General features: G+C 33.3%; 3 protein-coding genes across 8 annotated transcripts; 2 read left to right on the top strand and 1 right to left on the bottom strand.

The window, feature by feature from the left end:
* Positions 1–1,470: 1,470 nt before the first annotated feature.
* Positions 1,471–4,772, bottom strand: LOC118028085 (probable 1-acyl-sn-glycerol-3-phosphate acyltransferase 4). Of its 2 annotated transcripts, XM_035031610.2 has the most exons (5): positions 4,277–4,772; positions 3,467–3,547; positions 2,621–3,238; positions 2,297–2,427; positions 1,471–1,989 (listed from the first exon to the last, which is right to left on the bottom strand). In XM_035031610.2, exons 3-5 carry the CDS (start codon positions 3,193–3,195, stop codon positions 1,577–1,579), a joined length of 1,119 nt encoding a protein of 372 aa, XP_034887501.1. In that variant the 5' UTR covers positions 3,196–3,238; positions 3,467–3,547; positions 4,277–4,772; the 3' UTR covers positions 1,471–1,576. The 2 variants fall into 2 exon arrangements, with proteins under 2 accessions (XP_034887501.1, XP_034887500.1); XM_035031609.2 differs by lacking the exon at positions 3,467–3,547 and having other exon boundaries at positions 4,277–4,769.
* Positions 4,773–6,511: 1,739 nt separating this feature from the next.
* LOC118028087 (uncharacterized) lies at positions 6,512–9,145 on the top strand. 5 transcript variants are annotated; one of them, XR_004683949.2, is made up of 4 exons: positions 6,513–6,741; positions 7,260–8,200; positions 8,288–8,849; positions 8,950–9,145. XR_004683949.2 is itself a non-coding variant. In XM_035031612.2 (2 exons), exon 2 carries the CDS (start codon positions 7,282–7,284, stop codon positions 7,963–7,965), a length of 684 nt encoding a protein of 227 aa, XP_034887503.1. In that variant the 5' UTR covers positions 6,513–6,741; positions 7,260–7,281; the 3' UTR covers positions 7,966–8,224. The 5 variants fall into 5 exon arrangements, 1 of the variants encoding a protein (XP_034887503.1); XR_012169253.1 differs by lacking the exon at positions 8,288–8,849 and having other exon boundaries at positions 6,512–6,741; positions 7,260–8,039; XR_004683950.2 differs by having other exon boundaries at positions 6,512–6,741; positions 7,260–8,039; positions 8,288–9,145.
* Positions 9,146–16,259: 7,114 nt separating this feature from the next.
* LOC118028088 (probable galacturonosyltransferase-like 1) lies at positions 16,260–17,989 on the top strand. Its single transcript, XM_035031614.2, has one exon. The coding sequence runs from the start codon at positions 16,509–16,511 to the stop codon at positions 17,568–17,570; it is 1,062 nt and encodes a 353-aa protein (XP_034887505.1). The 5' UTR covers positions 16,260–16,508; the 3' UTR covers positions 17,571–17,989.
* The last annotated feature ends 1,395 nt before the right edge of the window (positions 17,990–19,384 follow it).

Below are 19,384 nucleotides of genomic sequence, written 5' to 3'. Positions count from 1 at the left end.
TGAGATTTGTTAGATGTAGTTTTTAGTTAATTTTTAATTGAATTGATATTGTTTATTGTAAAAATTTTATTTTGGTGATGAGATTAAGATTTTTAATCATGAAATGATTTGCTATGAAATTAGGTGAATTTTTTAAATGATTGTGTTGAATTAGCTTGAATGCATTGAATTGTCTTATCACACAACATCAATATGTAATGATGGTTTGCTTTGACAGAGAGACAGATAGACAGACACAACAACACCTAACCCTGCAAGCGCCACATCCATTTTTGAACACGATAGATCGATCTTGTTCACCAAAAAGGAGTAGTCACTGCTTGAGCACGACAATATTAGCTGCACGTATCCCCTTTTTGGAATGTTTTCGTGTCTATTCAATATGCAGATGGTGAAGAATTGACAAGTTGGGATAAAGGACAAAAGATGATTGAAATCGGTAAGCAGAAGGGCAGGTAGCCAGGTACTGCAGCATCCATTCGTCATGGCAGTCGGTTCTCCATTTGATATCACCTTTTTTCTTTAGTTCAATAATCCAGGATTGAATTGCACAACTAAAAAATAATCTTCTCTTAGCTTCGAACCCTCCAGTCCAAATTCAGTTTATCCTTTCTTTTCTAAACCCCTCACTTCAACCAGTCACGACGAAACAAAAAGAAAAGTTTTGATGGGCTGGTCTCTTGCGATCAGGGCTTTCCTAATTCTTACTGGACCTCGATGGAAGACAGCGACTTGAATCCACACTTCGGTGCGAATCCAAGATGTTACGAGTCCAACCCAATTGGTGATTCCTTAAGCACAGAAGCTTCAAGCTAGCAACTTCGAGTAGGATGGTTGTCGCTGAGATGAAATCCTATTCTGAGAAATCCAGTAGAAAAGGTAAGGTATGAGATATAGAAAGGGAACATAACTTGCTGAGAGCTGACGCCTAGGAAGCAGAGAGAACCCGGGTCTACGAGGTTGAGTTACGCAACCCATAGAAGAACTTGAGAGCTGACTCTCGGTGGGCGCTTGAGCTGATAAGGGCTGATTCTTTACAGCACAGAAGCCGCAAGCGAGGAACTTCAGATTAGGGCGGTTGTCGCTGAGATGAGATCCTATTCTGAGAATTCTAGTACAAAAGGTGTGGTTTGATTTTATGAGTTGTAGAGAGAGAACATAACCTGGTTGAGAGCTGACAACAAGGAATGTAGGTGTATGAAGTGGAGTACACAACAGATAAAAAGGACTTGAGAGCTGACTCTTAGTGCGTACTAGAGTTGACAGCTAACCCAGCCTAGTAACAAGGGTCGCTATGCTCCATCTTTACCATTTTACATTGCATAATGCCATGGTTTTCGTGGTATTCAAGTGATGAAGCATTTCTATGCGTCAAGTCAAAACATTTTGGCGGTGATCTTGCATTCTTTAAAAACCCAGTCAGTAAACAGTTCTGTCATGTTGCCCAAATAATAAATCAGAACAGAATACTGAAATGGAACATTTGATCATATTGCTTCTATGTTCACAAGAGACCTTAACTGTAATTTTGACCGTCTTCTATAGCAAAACTATTCATTTCTTGCACTAAGCAATGCTATAACAATTTCGTAACTGGTAATGGCCGAAAATTAAAGTGAGTAGCTGAAGCAAGGCAGGCGCAAGCTAAACTCACATATGTTTTAAACCAAATGGATGAAAAAAATGTAAGGTAAATGAACAATGCAGTCAATGAAATTACCACAGTAAAATTTACCAAGCATCTCAGTGTAGAAAGTTCTTGTTCTGTTCCTTCGTTAGGGAAATGGCCGTGAGCTTTGAAGTCTGAGAGCAAACGATCCTTGAGCTGGAACCTATCCATTAACCACGTAGCAGCCTCAGAATCAGAAGCTGGGATCTCCCTGGCTGGGATACGCTGAACATGAATGTGAACTTCTGAGGGATCAGTACCAAATACGTTGTCCAGAAAGGTAGGCAGTTGGTGCTTATACGCAATACTCACATCATAAACTGCAAACATAGGAAACATGACAAGTATATAATAAATGTCAGAAGGAGCAATAAAAAGAAGGGGAAAAACAGAATCGTTCTCTTCATGCAAACAGAGATTGTGATGTTGGGATGAACTTGCAAGAATTCCAGCACTAATACCATAATACTTGGCAGCAGTGATCTACTGATAGCGAGACAGGCTACTTTCTAAAACAGTATGGAATCGAATATGTATATTTTTCTGCTTGAGAGGATTAAACACAAATAATATTATCAAATGCATATGATCATCGCACTGACAGGAATGAAATTACTAAAAAAGAACCTGCATCCAAGGAACCCCGTAGGACTTCCAAGCATACGCAAAAACCCCTTGTTTTAGGAAGTAGCACATTCTTAAGCACAGGAAGTCCAACTTCATTGGCAAACTTTTGGCTCCTCTGGCATTTCTGTTCACTGCCAAAAATTAAAAACAGGAGAGCCCATCAATTACTCTATGTGAGATATCTGATTTTAGTTAGTAGCCAGAATAGGAAAGTCAGTCTTGATGCTGACATGTTTTTCTTTTAAAAAAATTAAGCTTGATAATTCGGGTAAACATGCCTGCACATTGAATAATCAAAGAGATTAAAGGGGAGAAACGCAGTACCTAAAATCAGTTCCTTCAGGGAAAAGTGCTAGCCACAAGGGATCTTGAGGATCTTTGAAAGTCGAAAGCATTTGACGCATGATAGGTTCATCAACTTCCCAATTCCTCTCAACTGAAATGAACTCCAAAATATGGAATCCCCAACCAAAGACAGGTAGTTTCATCAAGCTGCTCTTGAGAATGTACTTGATGTAGCCCAGACACCCCTTCCGCAATGCCAGATCCCACAAGTACATCCAATCAACCTCAGTTCTGTGATTAGCAATTATCAAAACACGTTCTTTTGGTGGAACTACATCTCCAGAAAATACAACTTTGGTCCCATTTATCTTTTCGAATAGAAAGGGCCACAAAGCTAACCAAATAGCAAAGAGGAAGGAGGTTGTTTTTCTACTATAGTGGATGCTGAAAAGGCGCATCAGGACAGCCACAACAGGTGCAAAATATACTAGAAACATAAAAGCAGTAGAAAGATACACCAACAAACATATAAGACCCCTTATCAACCTAAAAGGAGTTAAAGGGTGGTGCTTTAGTCTATCATCGGTTTCGAGAGGCTTGCAAGTTTCTTCCATTTCCTTCCACTTTCAATTAAAACCACCTGCCTCCCAAAGCCAGCTGCAATACAATGTGCCTCGAGAGTCAAATGAAATATCCCTTAACCTCATCATTTTACAAAGAACAAGCTAAATATCCAAATGATAACAGAATCTAGAAAAAATGCACAAGCACACAACACCATGGTGCTTCTCATTGTCAAACAGCCAACTGGAGTTGCAACACAAGAACTCCAGTTCTCGGGCTAATCCAAGGTAAAGTCACGAGAAGCTGAACAATGATGCATACTTTCTTCAATAAAAACCTTCTCATGCGAATAAACCACAGTTAGCGAGGCTCTTGGATGTCAGTGAAATAGAAATTCTTTGGCTGCACAATGACAGACAATATCAAGTTGAGGCAGTCCCTCAACTAGAACAAACAGCCCATTTTCACATCACCAAGAAAACAAAAAACATTAAGACACTAGCACTAGCACACTATTGGTGCTGTTTTGTTAAATGTTTTCAAGCATGATTCAAACCAGTAGCATTAACCTGTTATAATAGTTTACCTGATTCATGACAGTCATATTTTAATTAGGTATTGATTCCAAATTTATTATTTCGGGACCATAGAAAAAACCATTAATATCATAAAAAAAGTGGCCATGCGTAAGGAATAATGGTCAACACTGAAATTCGAATTACCTAAAATCCTCACTGTTTTCCATCCATGAGTTAATTTGGGCCATCAATCTATTGTTCCAGTTCAACAAAACCATTGATCGTCAGTTAAAACTACAACTAGCTAGCACAGACAATTATTTTAACGTTGTGTTACCAACTCCATTATTCCTGATTTCCATAAACGAGCAATTAAAGATGCCTTTTTGGTTAAGCTATTGAAGCTTAAGCAAGCAAGCACCCACTCTCTCAACATAAACACAAAACCGATAGATTCACATTCCTAATACACGTGATTCACAATTAACATGGAATCTAAAATTCACAAGCTCCATCAATTCATGCCTCAAATATATACACATGTATAGAAACAGCAGCATAATTCTAAAACGATCTGTGAAATGAAGGAGAGCTGAATTGAAAGACGAGTTACCTGTGTATCTGTAGAGAGAACAGAGAGCTCAAAGAGTTTGGGCTCAAAGAATGAGTTGTTAGCGAGAAGACGAAAGAAAGAAGAAAAGCGTAGGCATATTCTTACAAGGCAACAATAGGAAGCCAAAGGCAATAGAACAGGAAGGATTTTGGAATCTAGATTCGGAAACAGAAGGTATCACATCACATCGCACTTGTTTATAATTATTAACTAGCTAGCTATTAGGGATCGGTGGTGGTGGTCCAGCTCATTGAGCTTAGTTTTGGAACATAAAAAGAAAGCTCTTTGAATTAATTTTTAATTATTTTAGGTACATGTAGATTAATGATATGACTACTATCGGATGGCTCTTTGGATTGAACAAGATGTTTTTATTTTAATTAAACAAAAGAAAGAAAGAAAGAATGGCAGTAAAAAAATCAAACTTTTTAAAAAATGATTCTGTTCCTACCCCCCCTCCCTCTCTCTATCAAAGCAAGGAATTTGGTGTCTTGCTTCAACCAGGGGTAGTTAAATTGTCCAATCAGATTGCTGTGAGCTAACCAGGTTACGAATTTCGGTTTCTATAATTGTCCAATTTGCTTCCGAGATGGGATTTATTTGAAGTTTCTATAATGGCGGCCCTGCATACTTCAGCATAGCCTTATTCTTTACGCTCTGTTTGGGAGAGAAGATGGATGGAATGTAAAATATAAATGAATAAGAGGATGAACGCTTGAAATATTGTTTTTAAAAATATTTTTTATTTATAAATATTAAAATAATATTTTTTTATTTTTAAAATTTTATTTCTACCATCAACCTATTAAAACTATTAAAAAAATAAATTTAAAGGTTAAAAAATACAAAATCTATTAAAAATACATTTCACCACAATCTCATATTAAAAAAAAACAAATAAAGTAAAATGCATGAGATCGAAACCTGATTTTCGCTTTTTAAGAGGAGTTAAAAGAAAAACGTTCCTCAGTTTCCCAGGGCAAGATAATATAAAAAAGCTGAATAATTGAATGTGTATCCTTTCCTGATGTCTCCAAGAGAATCAAGAATTATTTTCTAGTTTTTTTTTATGATCACTTATTATTAAAAAATAATATAAATTATATTTTTTAATAGTTTAAACTTTGAATTGAGATTGTTTTTTGATATGGTATCAAAGTTTTCATGATTAAACGGTTACGAGTTCGAATCTCATTTTTTTTTTTTTTGATAAAAATTAAACAAAAAATAATGTAAAGTTATGCGAATTTTAAGTCAAAAAACTTACTTGAAAAAATATATTAAAAAATAATATAAATTATATATTGATATTTTACCTAACAATTTCCAATTGCCATAAAAACACACACACATACATACATATACATATATATATATATATATGTATGTATGTATGTATGTATGTATATTATATATGTATGTTGTATCACGATACAAACAAACAAAAGGTGACATCACATGTACAAAACAAGCAAGTTTTTTTTTTTCATTTCTGCTAATTATGTGATAGCAATGAAGGTGTATAATTTCAAAACACCCACACCCACCCACCGTTTGGGCCGTGGCCGAAATGGCTAACCCCCACACCTTTTCTTCCTTTTTTAGACGTGTCTTTTTTAAGCTACGACGAGTCAAAATATGAGGTTGTAACTTGTATGTATAGATTTTGAGAATGTAATTATAATTGTTTTTTAAATAATTTTTTATATTAAAATATATATAAATAGTTTTTTTTTATTATTATTTTTAATATTAACACATTAAAATAATTTAAAAAACACTAAAAATATATTAATTTAAAATTAATAAAAAAATAAAAAAAATTCAAATTTTTTCAAAAATATTTTTTAAAAAAAAAAACAAATAGGTTATATGTTTTTTTATTAAAAAATATATAGAGAAACAAAATTTGAAGCAGGAAGGCATCATATTTTCTAACAAATGATCATCAGTGCAAACATGAATTATTTTCTATGCAACCAAGCACTTCCTTTCTCGACCAAATGATATTTCTGGTTAACATATCATTAAAATTTACCAACTACTTCATCAATAACATTTCAATCTTTAAGGATAAGCACCGACATTTTTCCCAATCAGTTTTCATACAACTCTCGAAATGAAATGACGTAACCAAGATTTAGATGGCTAGTGTGTGTATAAAACAAAGGGTAGAGAGATGACAGTAAGATTAAAAAACAAATATAGGAAAGGACCAAATAAAATATAGGAAGGGACCAAATAAAATAAACTAAAAGTAGATGGATCAAATGCAGCATCACCGGGGCCAAAACAGGGGCAAAATTTTGGCGTAGAAGAAAAGGAAATAAAATGAAAAATCAGATTTCTTTCTTTCTTTTACAGTCAAAATGATTTTTTTTTACGTTTTGTTTTTATATTTTTATTTGCGTGGTCTCTGGCATTTTCCATTTTGACTCAATCGATACGCATCTCTATCCAAAAAGGTCAGTAATTTCTCTGTCTCTTAATCTCTTCCGATCAGATTTCCCCTTTTGCACTTTTGTTGATTTGTGAATGTGTCGATCTTCTAGAATTATTGTATTAGTCTGGATCTAGATGTTCTTTATTGCGACCCGGAATTATTATATTAAGAGACAGAGATATCTGAGGATTTGGTGTTTTTAGTTTATTAGATTTCATTTTCTTGTCATGAATCTAATCTGGAGGCTTGAATTATATTTAACTTGTTGTCTGGTTAATTGAAATTGACGCCATGGTAAAATTGCCAATTGCTTGAAAATCTGGAATTGCGAAACAAAACCCTCCTGACCTTCTAAAAAAAATTTCACCTTTTATCGTTTGTGAATATAGCCCTTTACCATTCATGATTTGTTCATTTACTTCGGCATCGTGATTTTGCTCTATTAAGGTTTCAAATTTGTGAAAATTGTGCTTTTGGGGGATTTTAAGAGCTGGCACGGTATTGATTAATGTTTTTTTTTTTTTTTAATGTGATTTGTAGGGACTTGGCTGGGTTTTGATAGATGGCAAGTGGGTTTGGGGAATCGACTAGTAGGGCTCCACATAACTCTTCATTTACTAGCAACAATGGAAATGGTGATGCTGGTAATTTTGAATGCAATATTTGCTTTGACTTAGCTCAGGATCCGATTGTAACTTTGTGTGGCCATCTTTTCTGCTGGCCTTGTCTCTACAAATGGCTTCACTTTCACTCAAAATCCCGGGAATGTCCGGTTTGTAAGGCTCTAGTGGAAGAGGAGAAGTTAGTTCCTTTGTATGGCAGAGGGAAAACATCGACTGACCCGAGATCAAAGTCCATTCCTGGTGTTAATATTCCCAACCGTCCTGCTGGGCAGCGACCTGAAACTGCTCCTCCCCCAGAACCAAATCATTTTGGCCAGCATGGGTTTGGATTTATGGGAGGGTTGGGAGGTTTTGCACCAATGGCAACTGCCAGGCTTGGGAATTTCACATTTTCTGCTGCTTTTGGTGGTCTTATCCCTTCACTTTTTAACCTTCAAGTGCATGGATTTCCTGATGCTGCCATGTATGGTCCTGCTGGCTTTCCTTATGGGTTTAATTCATTTCATGGCGGCCATCCACATGGATATCGTCAGCACCATGGTCAAGGACAGCAGGATTATTACCTGAAGAGGCTGCTTTTGTTTATTGGTTTATGTGTTTTCCTTGCTCTTATTTGGCAATAAGAGCTAGTCTTCTTTCGGAGCTTAAACTGCTAACAGATGCTTATGGCTGTCCATATCCAAGTCTTTGTAAATCTGTTAGTGCATTTTGTGTTTTTCTTTTCCTTTCTCCCTTTTCTCATATTGAGGAAATTGTCCATAACCAGTATCATGTAGCTTCTTTTGTGTGTTATAAGTGCACGGAACTCAACCAACGTGTTTTTCTTACTGCAAGATTTAGGAGTAAAACGATGTTGCTGTAATGTTTTTATCTCTTCTTTTCCATAGGGCTTGAGTCCTCTTGTGATACTGTATGTTTGCTTATCCATGCTACATTCTCTTGCAGCTAGTCATATCAAGATCAATATGTCTGCTCTGAGCCACAAATCTGCGCTTGATTTCAAAATTTTGCTCCTCAGCTAAGTGATTTCAGTTTTTATCCACTTCTTTTCCAATTTTCCTTGACTGACTGAGCCTCATCCGGTTCAATCACCTAGAATTTCTTGCATTTCACTGACATGAGTGTCTGCTAGTTCAAGAAATAACTTCAAATCCAGGGGTATTTTATAAATTTCACTTCATACTGCGTTGTTTATGAAACATTTATTTCGAGTCTCATTTGTGTAGCGTACTCAGGAAATTTTCTTTAATGCTTATTTAATATAAGCATATTACAAGTACAGACAGCCTTGTGGATGATTTGCTGAGTTTGGCAGCATCCCTGTTCTTGTTTTGTTTGCAAGGCCCCAGTTGTAGAGTTTAACAATGCTACCGGATTCTTGCTTGCTAGTTTCCTGTGAATTGTGTTTATTAAGTGAATGGATGTTATTTGATTTTACTCAGAGAAAGTGCAGTGCTCTATAATCCAGCAATGCTTTCAGTACCTGGAATATCTGCAAAAGGATTAAGTATAGATCGATGTTACTGTGATTTGTGAATTTTAAAGGAAGAGAAAGAAGAGAGCTTTTCCGACGTTTTAAAGGGCGATTGTGGTTATGATGCATGCAGGTTTTGTCGAGGGAAGTTGACTGGACTTGCACTTGGGATGAGCTACTCTATTCAGACTTTGCACGCCGATGTTTACGTTTGAGTTTAGGGATATCAGAAGATTGTTGAAGTTTGATAGTTTCCCTGATGTGGTATTATGGAGGATTTTGAGTGTTTATTTGCCAATCTATTTACAGGTTTATGCTTGCATCCTGTTGATTTTTGGAGCCTTCATTAAATGCACAGAGAGCTAAGAAGGTTTTAGGGTTATGATGATAACTCATTGCTATCTCGATAGTATGCAAGTCTCATCAGGTTTTACTTTGTCTTGATTGCTGGATACAAAGATTCCACTTTCACCATCCACGAAAAGACCTCATTAGCTGCAAACAGTAGGTTTGGTTAAATGACAACAAGAACCCTATGGTTTTGTAATTTTACAAAGACAGCTTTGTGATTTACTTTAGACAATTGCATGTTGAATTCAGACTTTTGCGTTTGGGAGAATTTTTATTACGAAGTGGTCGTTCATTTAGGACTTATTTCATGAAAAGTTAAAAAAAAAAAAAAAAATTATTTTCACCACCACCAATTTTACTTTGGGCCAGAACATTTTTATTATCTGTTAAAAAAAAAGGGTCAAGCAATGCAAACATGTTTTAAAAAAGTTTTTAAGTAGAGAACAAAAAACCTAAAAAACAACAAATAAAAAGACCAAACAGAGCCTAATTGCTAATTGCTTATTATATAAATATTGAATGATGAGATTTAAAAAATATAAACTTTTTTTTGAAAAAAAACCAAGCAATCACATTGAATGATGAGCTTTGAAAAACATAAGCTTCAAAAAAAAAATCAAGCAATTATAGGTGAGCTTTTTAAACTTGAACTAAGATTTCAAATTCGCAACAAAAAAATTAAGAACAAAATTTGAAAGATAAGAAAATTAAAAGGGGATGAAATTGAAATTATTTAAAAAAAAAACTTGTCAAAGTAAAAAAAAAATAACATAAAAAGAACAGGATCAAATTTGATAGAAAAAAAACTAGCGAGGATGAAATTATAAAAAAAATAATTAAAAAAATAAATAGCAATAAAAAAAATATAAACCAGATTTGAAAGATAAAAAAAAAATAGAAAGGGTTGAAATTGAAAAAAAAATTCTAATTTTATAAATTATTTAAAATAAAAAAAAATGGTAATTGATAGGACATGGACCAGATGTTAATGAAAAATAATTGAAGAGATTGGTTTAAAATTTTAAAGGAGTTGATGTGGAATTCAATGTAAATAGAAAGAAGAAAGGTTAAAAAAGAAAATAGTTGTCAAACACCAACCCGAGGTACATTTGGCGCACACACTGCTCCATTGCGGAGGAGATGCCAAGACCTTTTAAATATCAACAGGAAATGAGGTGTTCGGTGACTAGAAAACACTACATACGCCACCCACATGTTGACGTTTTTGTGGCACACTCCATCAAAGTTTTGTTTTCCTTTTATTTAAATACCCCGGAAACAAAAAAAAAAAAAAAAAGAAGAAGATGGCTTAAGCCTAAGGGCCTCTATGTTTATTTTTTTTTATTTTTTTTTATTAAAGTTAAATTATTTAATTACTTCAAGGTTCAAAATTAACAAAACTTTCCCTCTAATAATAATAATAATAATAATAATAATAAAACATAGAGGCCTCTAGGCTTAAGCCATCCTTTTTTTTTTGTTTCCGAGTATTTAAGTAATTTAATTACTCTAAAGAATTAAGAAGACTAATCTACCCCTATACCATTTGAAAACATTGAATCATGGTAAAAAGATCATCATGCCTTCAAATCTTAGCTTAATGGTTTCTTGAGCCAAAGGAAAATTTGTCAAAATGTTCTAATTTTTTTTTTCAGATTTTATAAAATTTTATTTTTTTTTATCTTAACCGATAATTTATTTTTACAATATATATTACATAATTTTTGATATAAGGCGCAAAAAAAAAAACAAAGAAATATAAAGAAGAAATAGGTCTTTAGGCTAGGAAAATGTGACTATATGGAGGGATTTCATATTTCTGCATGTCTTAGAGGTGATATGGAAAGCTTATATCTAGCAAGTAATGTTTGAGTGTTTCATGTGGTAGTCCCGATATAGTATGAAAAACCAAAATAAGGAGATTCATAGTTCAATTAAAATGCATATCAACGGATCTATTGCATTTGTTTTGCACGTGGAGCGAATGATAAGATTCTGTTTTATTACAAATTTTTTTCTTAAAATTATTGTTTTATATAAAAATATTTAACTAACAATAACTTTTTTTTGCAATCTACAATTCTTATATGTGATCTAAGATTGACATAACTTTTTTGTTGAAACTCGTACGTGAAACAAGGACTCTAAAAAAAAGATGCTATAGCTCGTGAATTGCCGAGCTCAAAAGTTTATGGGAAGTTTGATTTCAACAATTTTTTTCTTAAGTTATTATTTTTTAAAAAATTTGCTGACTATTTTTTTTTTCATGAAACTAATAACACTATATTACAAGAGATTTATGAGGATGATCCTTCATTTTATCCGGAACTCGATCTAGATTTATGATTAAATGTTAAATCATTTAGTGGACCTGATAGAAATCAAGTTTATGATATATTAAACACAATAAATGGTTATACTATATCGACCGTTGGTTCTTTATAATTAGGTTTGAGCTCTTAATTTTTAATCATCTAGGTTATTATACGAGAATAAATTGAGGCTCAGACGAGTCAACTTAATAATAAGATAACCTAGTATTAGTATGAAATGACCAAACTTTTTAATTAAGATAAGTTTTCTGAAATTAAGACTTTTTATTGACGATAAGTTTTTTAAAAAATCAGTTATCATCCGTGATTCCATTGATAAAGGTTTTTTTTTTTTTTTTTTAATAGAAGTAGTTTTTAAATATCACAGGATAATCCATCGATATTATACAATATTCTGTCAAAAAATCAAGTGTCAATCCAAAGTAAAAGAAAAACAATCATCATTAAGATAATCAAATATCCAGCCCGAATTTCAATCCAACCAACTGAGAACAAACCTGATTGGAAAAAAAAAAAAAAAAAAAAAACTATGGTCATAGAAAAAAAAAATCAAAGAATGGAAAAAAAAGAAGAAGAAGCGAAACTGTGAATCCACGGTAAATGAAACAATAAAATGCCTAGGCCAATGAGTTGTTTGTTTATTTATTTTATTTATTGTAATATATTTGGTTAGACTTGATAACTGCAGTTTTCTCCATTATTATATAAGTAGCGTTTCTTCTGCACTATACATAATGACGCTTCATTTCTTTGATTTATATTTGATTTTCTTTATCACTTCTCTTTACTCGTGATTCAAGATTTTATTAATATATTTTTATATATTTTTTTTATTAAAATTATTAAATTTAAAAAATATAAGTTTAATTTTATTAAATTTTTAAATGCTTTGGACTAGTACATGTCAGCACAAAGCATGCCTCAGTAAAAATATCCTAGGTCTGGCCAAAGCCAGATATAACCATGGTTTTTGGTAGGCTATATCTTGAAAAGAAAAAGACATCTAATATAATTTATTTTTATATTTATTATGATTGTTTAATTCTTATCCATTGCAAATATTTTTGTGGTAATGTAGCGTTGTTTGGAGTTATTGATGTAGCCATTGATTATGACTAACTGTTCTTGTTTTGTGTGTTTTGCAATTTGATAACTTTTGCTATTGCTTTAAAAATATATATATATAATAAAAAGAAGATTTTAAAACATATATATTTAATTAAAACTGTTATAAGATTGATTTTTATATATAAAATAAATGAAAAGTAAGTCTTTATAAATAAAAGTAATATTATATTAGTTTTTTTATAAAATTAAGATTTGAAACAAAATTATATATAACATCCATTATAAAAAGTAAGGATTATTTCACTAACCAAGTAATTTTTTTTTTATAATTAGGTAAAACAAAAAAACAGAAGATACTACTATAATAAACCTTGTCATAGTAGATAGAGTATCACCTCAATGTATAATCCAAAATCCTTTGCACTTTCCGATTAGAAAAAAGATGAATTTATCAATCCAATTATGTACGTAAGAAGTAAAACCTAAAAATAATAGACTGGCGATATAATAATTAAGACGACTTATTGAGGTAGACAAGGGCACAAAGCATGTGCTCCTCATTTAATTCAACTATTATTGACTGCCTCATCACCCGCACACGTTTGTGGTAGTGGGTCTGGTGTCGGTGGCCATTAGAGAAAGAAGATTTATACAATCTTTCTTCTGCCTTGCCTTTACGTCGCCTATAATTCACACAATCCTCCATCAAAAGAACCTAAGATGTTTAGCAGTAAAATTGGCTGTTCATGTCATTTTAGGAAGATTTTTTTTTTTAATCTTAAACTTAGATATTCTGGTCAACTTGATCTCACGCATTCTAAAGTTAATGACAATATAAACATGTAATGATCTTAAAACGACTCAAACTAATAAGTATTAAAAAATAATTCATTCTATGGAGATTTTTAATCTTGCCTGTTGCAGCTCCAACCCTAATATATAAAGCTCCGAGCCTGGCAGTTGCTGGTGCATGCTAGAGCTGGTGATGATGGGAAGAGTGGGGATTTCTCCTCTGTTCAGGATGGTTTCATTAAATTTATTAACGCATATTCATTCTGTGATTATGACATGACCATACATAGCATGAACTTGTGCACTTGTCTTGTGTAATTCATGCCTTACAGCTAGCTGCCGCTTTTGCAAAACGAGATCTAAGCTCTCCTCCATCACCTCGACGTCCTCTATAGAATTTAAGAACTCGAATTAGTTGATGAGAGTTTACAATAATTGCATACTACTCGTAAAGGAGACATCCAAGTGTTAAATGTTAAGATCCCTGTGAGTTGGTCTCGAGTTTCATAATTTCCTAAGCATGTCCGATTAAAGCTATCAAAACTTTAGAGCTCAGGAATGGGGACCGTCTTCATTATACGATTCAAAAACAATATTGGATCTTTTTGCTGGGGAACACACACTCATATACAATCCATTATTCTCGCTAGATTAGGATTAAGGCTGATGGTATTACTTCGCTAGCTAGCTTAAGTGCCCTTTTCTTTTTTGTATCTATAATTAATTAGGAATAATATATAAATAGTTCAAGACATGCATCACCTTAAAGTAAAAGAGACGTAGAACCAGGAGAACTAGAACTTGGATACGATGGTTGGTGATGCAAATAATCTACATCCATCCACAACCCTTTCGTGAATAAAAAGAGAGGCTATTTTGAAAAACACTCCCTGATTTGTAGTTTGTTTTTTTTGGCAACCTCCTATTTTTTTTTTTCTGATTTCGACTCGTACACTATATGTATGACATGTTTTGATAGAAAACTCTTTCATTACATTCTATCTAATTTTTATTAAATAGCACATGGGTTTGCACTTTTTTTTTTTAATAAAATGTCAAAAAAAATAATCACCAACCATCATCAAAAAATCAAATTCCACCAATGCAATATAAATATCATTTAAAAACTTTAAGGGGTGTAGTTTAACTGGTCAGGTCCTATATTTGCTTCCTAGAGGTCGCTAATTCGAGTCTTATAAACCTCAAGATCACTAGAAATTTACATGGTCGTTAACTTTAGGACCTGTAAGATTAATTGAGATACATGCAAGCTGATCTAGATTATTATTTGATGAAAAATATGATTTTTTTAGTGATTCTGTTTAGAAAAACACATTACTTTCATGTAATATTAATGACTAATATGTACGGAGAGATTTTAATAAAAAAAATCTACGATCCATGGGCTGAAATAATATATACATATATAGAGGCGGAATTAGGGGGAGGCGGGCAAGGGCCCGGACCCTGCAAAATATTTTGAAGTTTTGTATTTTTAATGTTTAAATATAGTATATAGTATAATATAATATATTTTTAATTTAAATAGATAAAATTTCTAATAATATATTATATTTTGAGTTTTGGCCCTCCCTGTTTTATCATTTCAGCTCTGCCCCTATATATATATATATATATATATATATATATATATATATATATATATATATATAATTGGTGTCATTCAAAAAAACTGACGTTTCATGGAATCTTAGCTGTAAGAAGATAATGTTTACTAATGACCTAATATAATGTTAAAAAATATATCCATTTTTGTTAGTAAATTTGTTCGACTTGTACAAAAAAAATTTAAAACATCTGGACCTGTAAATTTGCTCTATCATAAGCATCCCACGTAAACAAATGATAGTTCAAGTTTCCAGTCCCATCCTCAATGTTTTTATTATTATTATTTGGGGGGTCTATTTTATTCAAGGTTTGATGTATGGCCAACTTAATTTAGAATATCAAAATCACAATTATATATGATGCTGAAGCCTTTATATATATATATAAATGAAATCACGGGGGTCTTGTAAAAGATCGTTCTAACAAATTAATCCATTGGATGCAGAGTGTTTCGAGGTTGTAATGAATTAAGAAGCTGGGATTTGACAACACAAAATCCAATGCTTACGTACGAGGGCCGTAATAACAAAGCACACATTTTATCAACTAAGTTTGCATTTGAAGACTCTGTCCAAAGTCTTGAGGGTTTGCTCAGACACAGTTTTCTTAGAATGTGATGGTTGAACACATCTGCAGAGAGAGGTGACGATGATGAAGCATCAACGATACAGCCATAACCATTGCTATGCATATTTTTAGTTGGGAAGACAAGGACTGGTCTTAATTATCATGTGGACTGCTTTTCTTGAAAAAGAGAGAAGCAAGAAAAGATAATAAAGAATCGATGAATAACAAAACATTTTCTTCTCAATTAGCATTATTCTTCCCTTTTCCTCTCTTTCTCTGTTGATGGTAGCCCCATACGTGGAGTTGTGCAAGGCATTAACTTGCCCTGAAATTAAAAAAAAAAAGAAAAAGATAGGAATTTAATCCCCCTAAGATTTAGATGATTTAGAGGGGAATTCGAGGTTATTGGTTGTTGTTTTTTTATAAATTTATTAAAATAATATATTTAAAAAAAAAAAAGACTTTTAAACTAAAGATATCTAATTAATTCCTTTCGTAAGATTTCATGGATCACAAGATTTTATGGACCAAAAGCGCCACTGATTTTGCTGAAAATGCATGCTGTCATTTCCAAATTCACAAGAAGCAAGCAAATTTTAGAATTTTTTTTTTTTTTTTTGGAAGAAAAGGAAGCAAGAAGCAGATAGTAAATGCTGAAAGGGATATAGGACCACATAAACGACCCATTGCCAAAAGGTCAAGCTAAAAACCCCCTTCTAAAGCCAATATGAAAGCAAGCAAGTCCCTCTTAGAAAATTCTTGACCAAGCTCCCCTGCAGCAGCACAGGCACTATATACCCAAGCCAAGAGCATGTTTTAGTTCTTCAAAAGCAATAATTAAACTCCATAGCCAAGAGCTACATGTCCCATTCCATTCCCACCTGCATATAAACTCAACACCTATAATTTCCCTTTCTCAGCTTCAAAAAAATCTGAAAATTGAAAACACAGCATGCTTATGCCTAGACTGATCCACAAACTCACACTACTCTTCCTCTTTCTCTCGCTAACCACTGCTACTATCACTCAACAATTCAAAGAAGCCCCCCAGTTTTACAACTCCCCTGATTGCCATTCAATTGACCAAGATGGAAGAGACTCCGACTCAGAATCAGATGGTGATAAAACCATCTTCTGCTCCGGGCACGCCGTCCACGTGGCAATGACATTAGACACAGCCTACATCCGCGGATCCATGGCAGCAGTTCTCTCAGTTTTGCAACACACTTCCTGTCCCCAAAACATAGCTTTCCATTTCGTCGCCTCTGCCTCAGCGAACACGTCACTCTTACGCGCCACCATCTCATCCTCCTTCCCTTACCTCAATTTCCGTGTCTATACTTTCGACGATTCGTCGGTGTCGAGACTCATCTCTACATCAATCCGTTCAGCTCTCGATTGCCCTCTGAATTACGCTCGCAGCTACTTAGCCAATATCATACCTCTGTGCGTCCGACGAGTTGTATACCTTGACTCGGACCTGGTTCTTGTCGATGACATTGCCAAGCTAGCAGCTACCCCGCTTGGTGAACAATCAGTTCTTGCAGCACCTGAATACTGCAATGCAAATTTCACTTCATATTTCACTCCGACTTTCTGGTCCAATCCTTCTTTATCACTAACATTCGCGGATAGAAAACCTTGCTACTTTAACACTGGTGTCATGGTAATCGATCTTGATCGATGGAGGGAAGGAGATTATACAACAAAGATTGAAGAATGGATGGAACTACAGAAGAGAATAAGAATTTACGAGTTGGGTTCACTGCCACCATTCATGCTAGTTTTTGCAGGCGATATAGTGCCAGTTGATCACCGCTGGAATCAACATGGGCTTGGTGGGGATAATTTCAAAGGACTTTGTAGAGATTTGCATCCCGGTCCTGCTAGTCTTTTACATTGGAGTGGTAAAGGGAAGCCATGGGCTAGACTTGACGCGAATCGGCCATGTCCTTTGGATGCTCTTTGGGCACCTTATGATCTCTTGCAGACTCCATTTGCCTTGGATTGTTGAAAAGATCATTGAAAGAACGTGAGTCACTACCGTGTTTCTTCAATTATGCTCTCATGGATTCGAAGATGTTAGTGCCAGGAGAGATCTTGAAGAGTTTTAAGAGACAAAAATCTGAGCATGTCTCCGACAAAAGGCCATGTTACTGTGAATTCAAGAGTGATTAGGTATGTTCTTGTAGAAATTATACAGAGGTCTATACATCAACTAAGAAACTATATATGTATTAAACAGAACAGACGTTTCAATTGTGCAGTAAGAATAAGGAGGATATGCATCCAGATTTGCACCCAATAAAAAAAAAAAAAAAACAGAGAAGGATTCATGAATGTCCCCTCTCGGATTTGTGATTAACTGTAATCAAATTGTATAGTGAAAGAGCTGTTTTGGTTGGTTTCATTAATCAATATTCTGTTTAATAAGAGTTAAAGTGTTCTGTAAATAAAGTGTGTTTCAGTTATTTCTGTGTTCTATGCCATAATTTAATCAGGAAATACTATTGGAATTATTTCCTGATCCTCAATCAATTAAGATAATGACCTTTTGCCAATGGTTGATTTGTAGAATTTGATTGAACCGTGACATCCTTCTTCCTCGCTTGCGAGCACCATAAAGGATTTTCATGGCTGGAAGCATCACATCACTACTGTCGTGATAAATGAAAGGAATCGTTTTTCGTTTTCTGAAAAAAATTGAAGCTAAAGAAGTTACTCCTGTTTATTTTTATATTTTAAAAATATTTTTAAATAAATTTAATTTTTTTTACTTTAAATTTTTTTATGTTTTCATATTATTTTAATGTATTAATGTCACAAATAAATTTTTTTAAAAAAAAAAAAAAAATATTTCAATACATTTCCGATTTCAAATAAAAAACACTTTAAAAAATTATTATTATCATAATACTAAATGAGTTCTTAGCAAGCTTACTTTTATTATAATATATTTTTAATGCTTATTACTAATAGAAAGATTATATATACTAAAAATTGTATAATTTTCTATCATATAAATGTAAACGTAGAAACATGTTTAAAAATCGTTCATGAATCTCAACTTTACACTAACTTGTTTATTTGTATAAAAGTGTTTTTTTTTCTTAAAAGCATTTTCCTAAGTTGTTTTTTTAAGTGTTTGGCCATATTATAATAAACAGATCAATGAAATTCATTTTTCGATCAAAAGAAAACATAAATTTTAAATGGAGAAAAGTGTTTTTCGATTTAAAAAATTATTAAACACTTTCCATGAAGGATTTAAAAACTAAAGTGATACAATATTTCATGATGCGAATTTCTTGATTATATGATTAAGCAACCCCAATGAAATAAATAACAATCTAGAAAGCAAAAAATCAGATTTAATAGAACCTTGACAAAAAGTTAACATTGTATCCAAGAACCAAATGTATTGAAAAAAAGACTTGGATCCAAAGAGAATATTGTATCTAAGAACCCTAAGTATGCGAATAACGCTACGAAGTTAGTTAATCTTCGAGAAGTTAGTGTATGATATTTTTCCCTACAAAAAAAAGTTGTTTTGCCACAAATAAACAAACAAAAACTCATATTTATCCTTCAACTTACTAATGAAAATTGTAGCTAAAAAAACATAATATAGTTTCATCTAACTAACTTTAATGGATCCCTTTTGGGTTGTAAGTAAATGGGCTCAAAACCCTCAAATGACCATGGGCCCAGGCAGCAAGCGTGGGCCTATTTTACAACCCTAACAAGCTTAGGCAACTCGTTTAAGCCCAACACTTCCTCAGTAATTTTTTAGGACCTCCATGCGAGTTCATTTATATTTTATACTAA

Source organism: Populus alba, chromosome 2 (genome assembly GCF_005239225.2).
Source record: "Populus alba chromosome 2, ASM523922v2, whole genome shotgun sequence".
In the NCBI taxonomy this organism is placed as follows: Eukaryota; Viridiplantae; Streptophyta; class Magnoliopsida; order Malpighiales; family Salicaceae; genus Populus; species Populus alba.
This window is presented reverse-complemented; position numbering and strand designations above follow the sequence as displayed.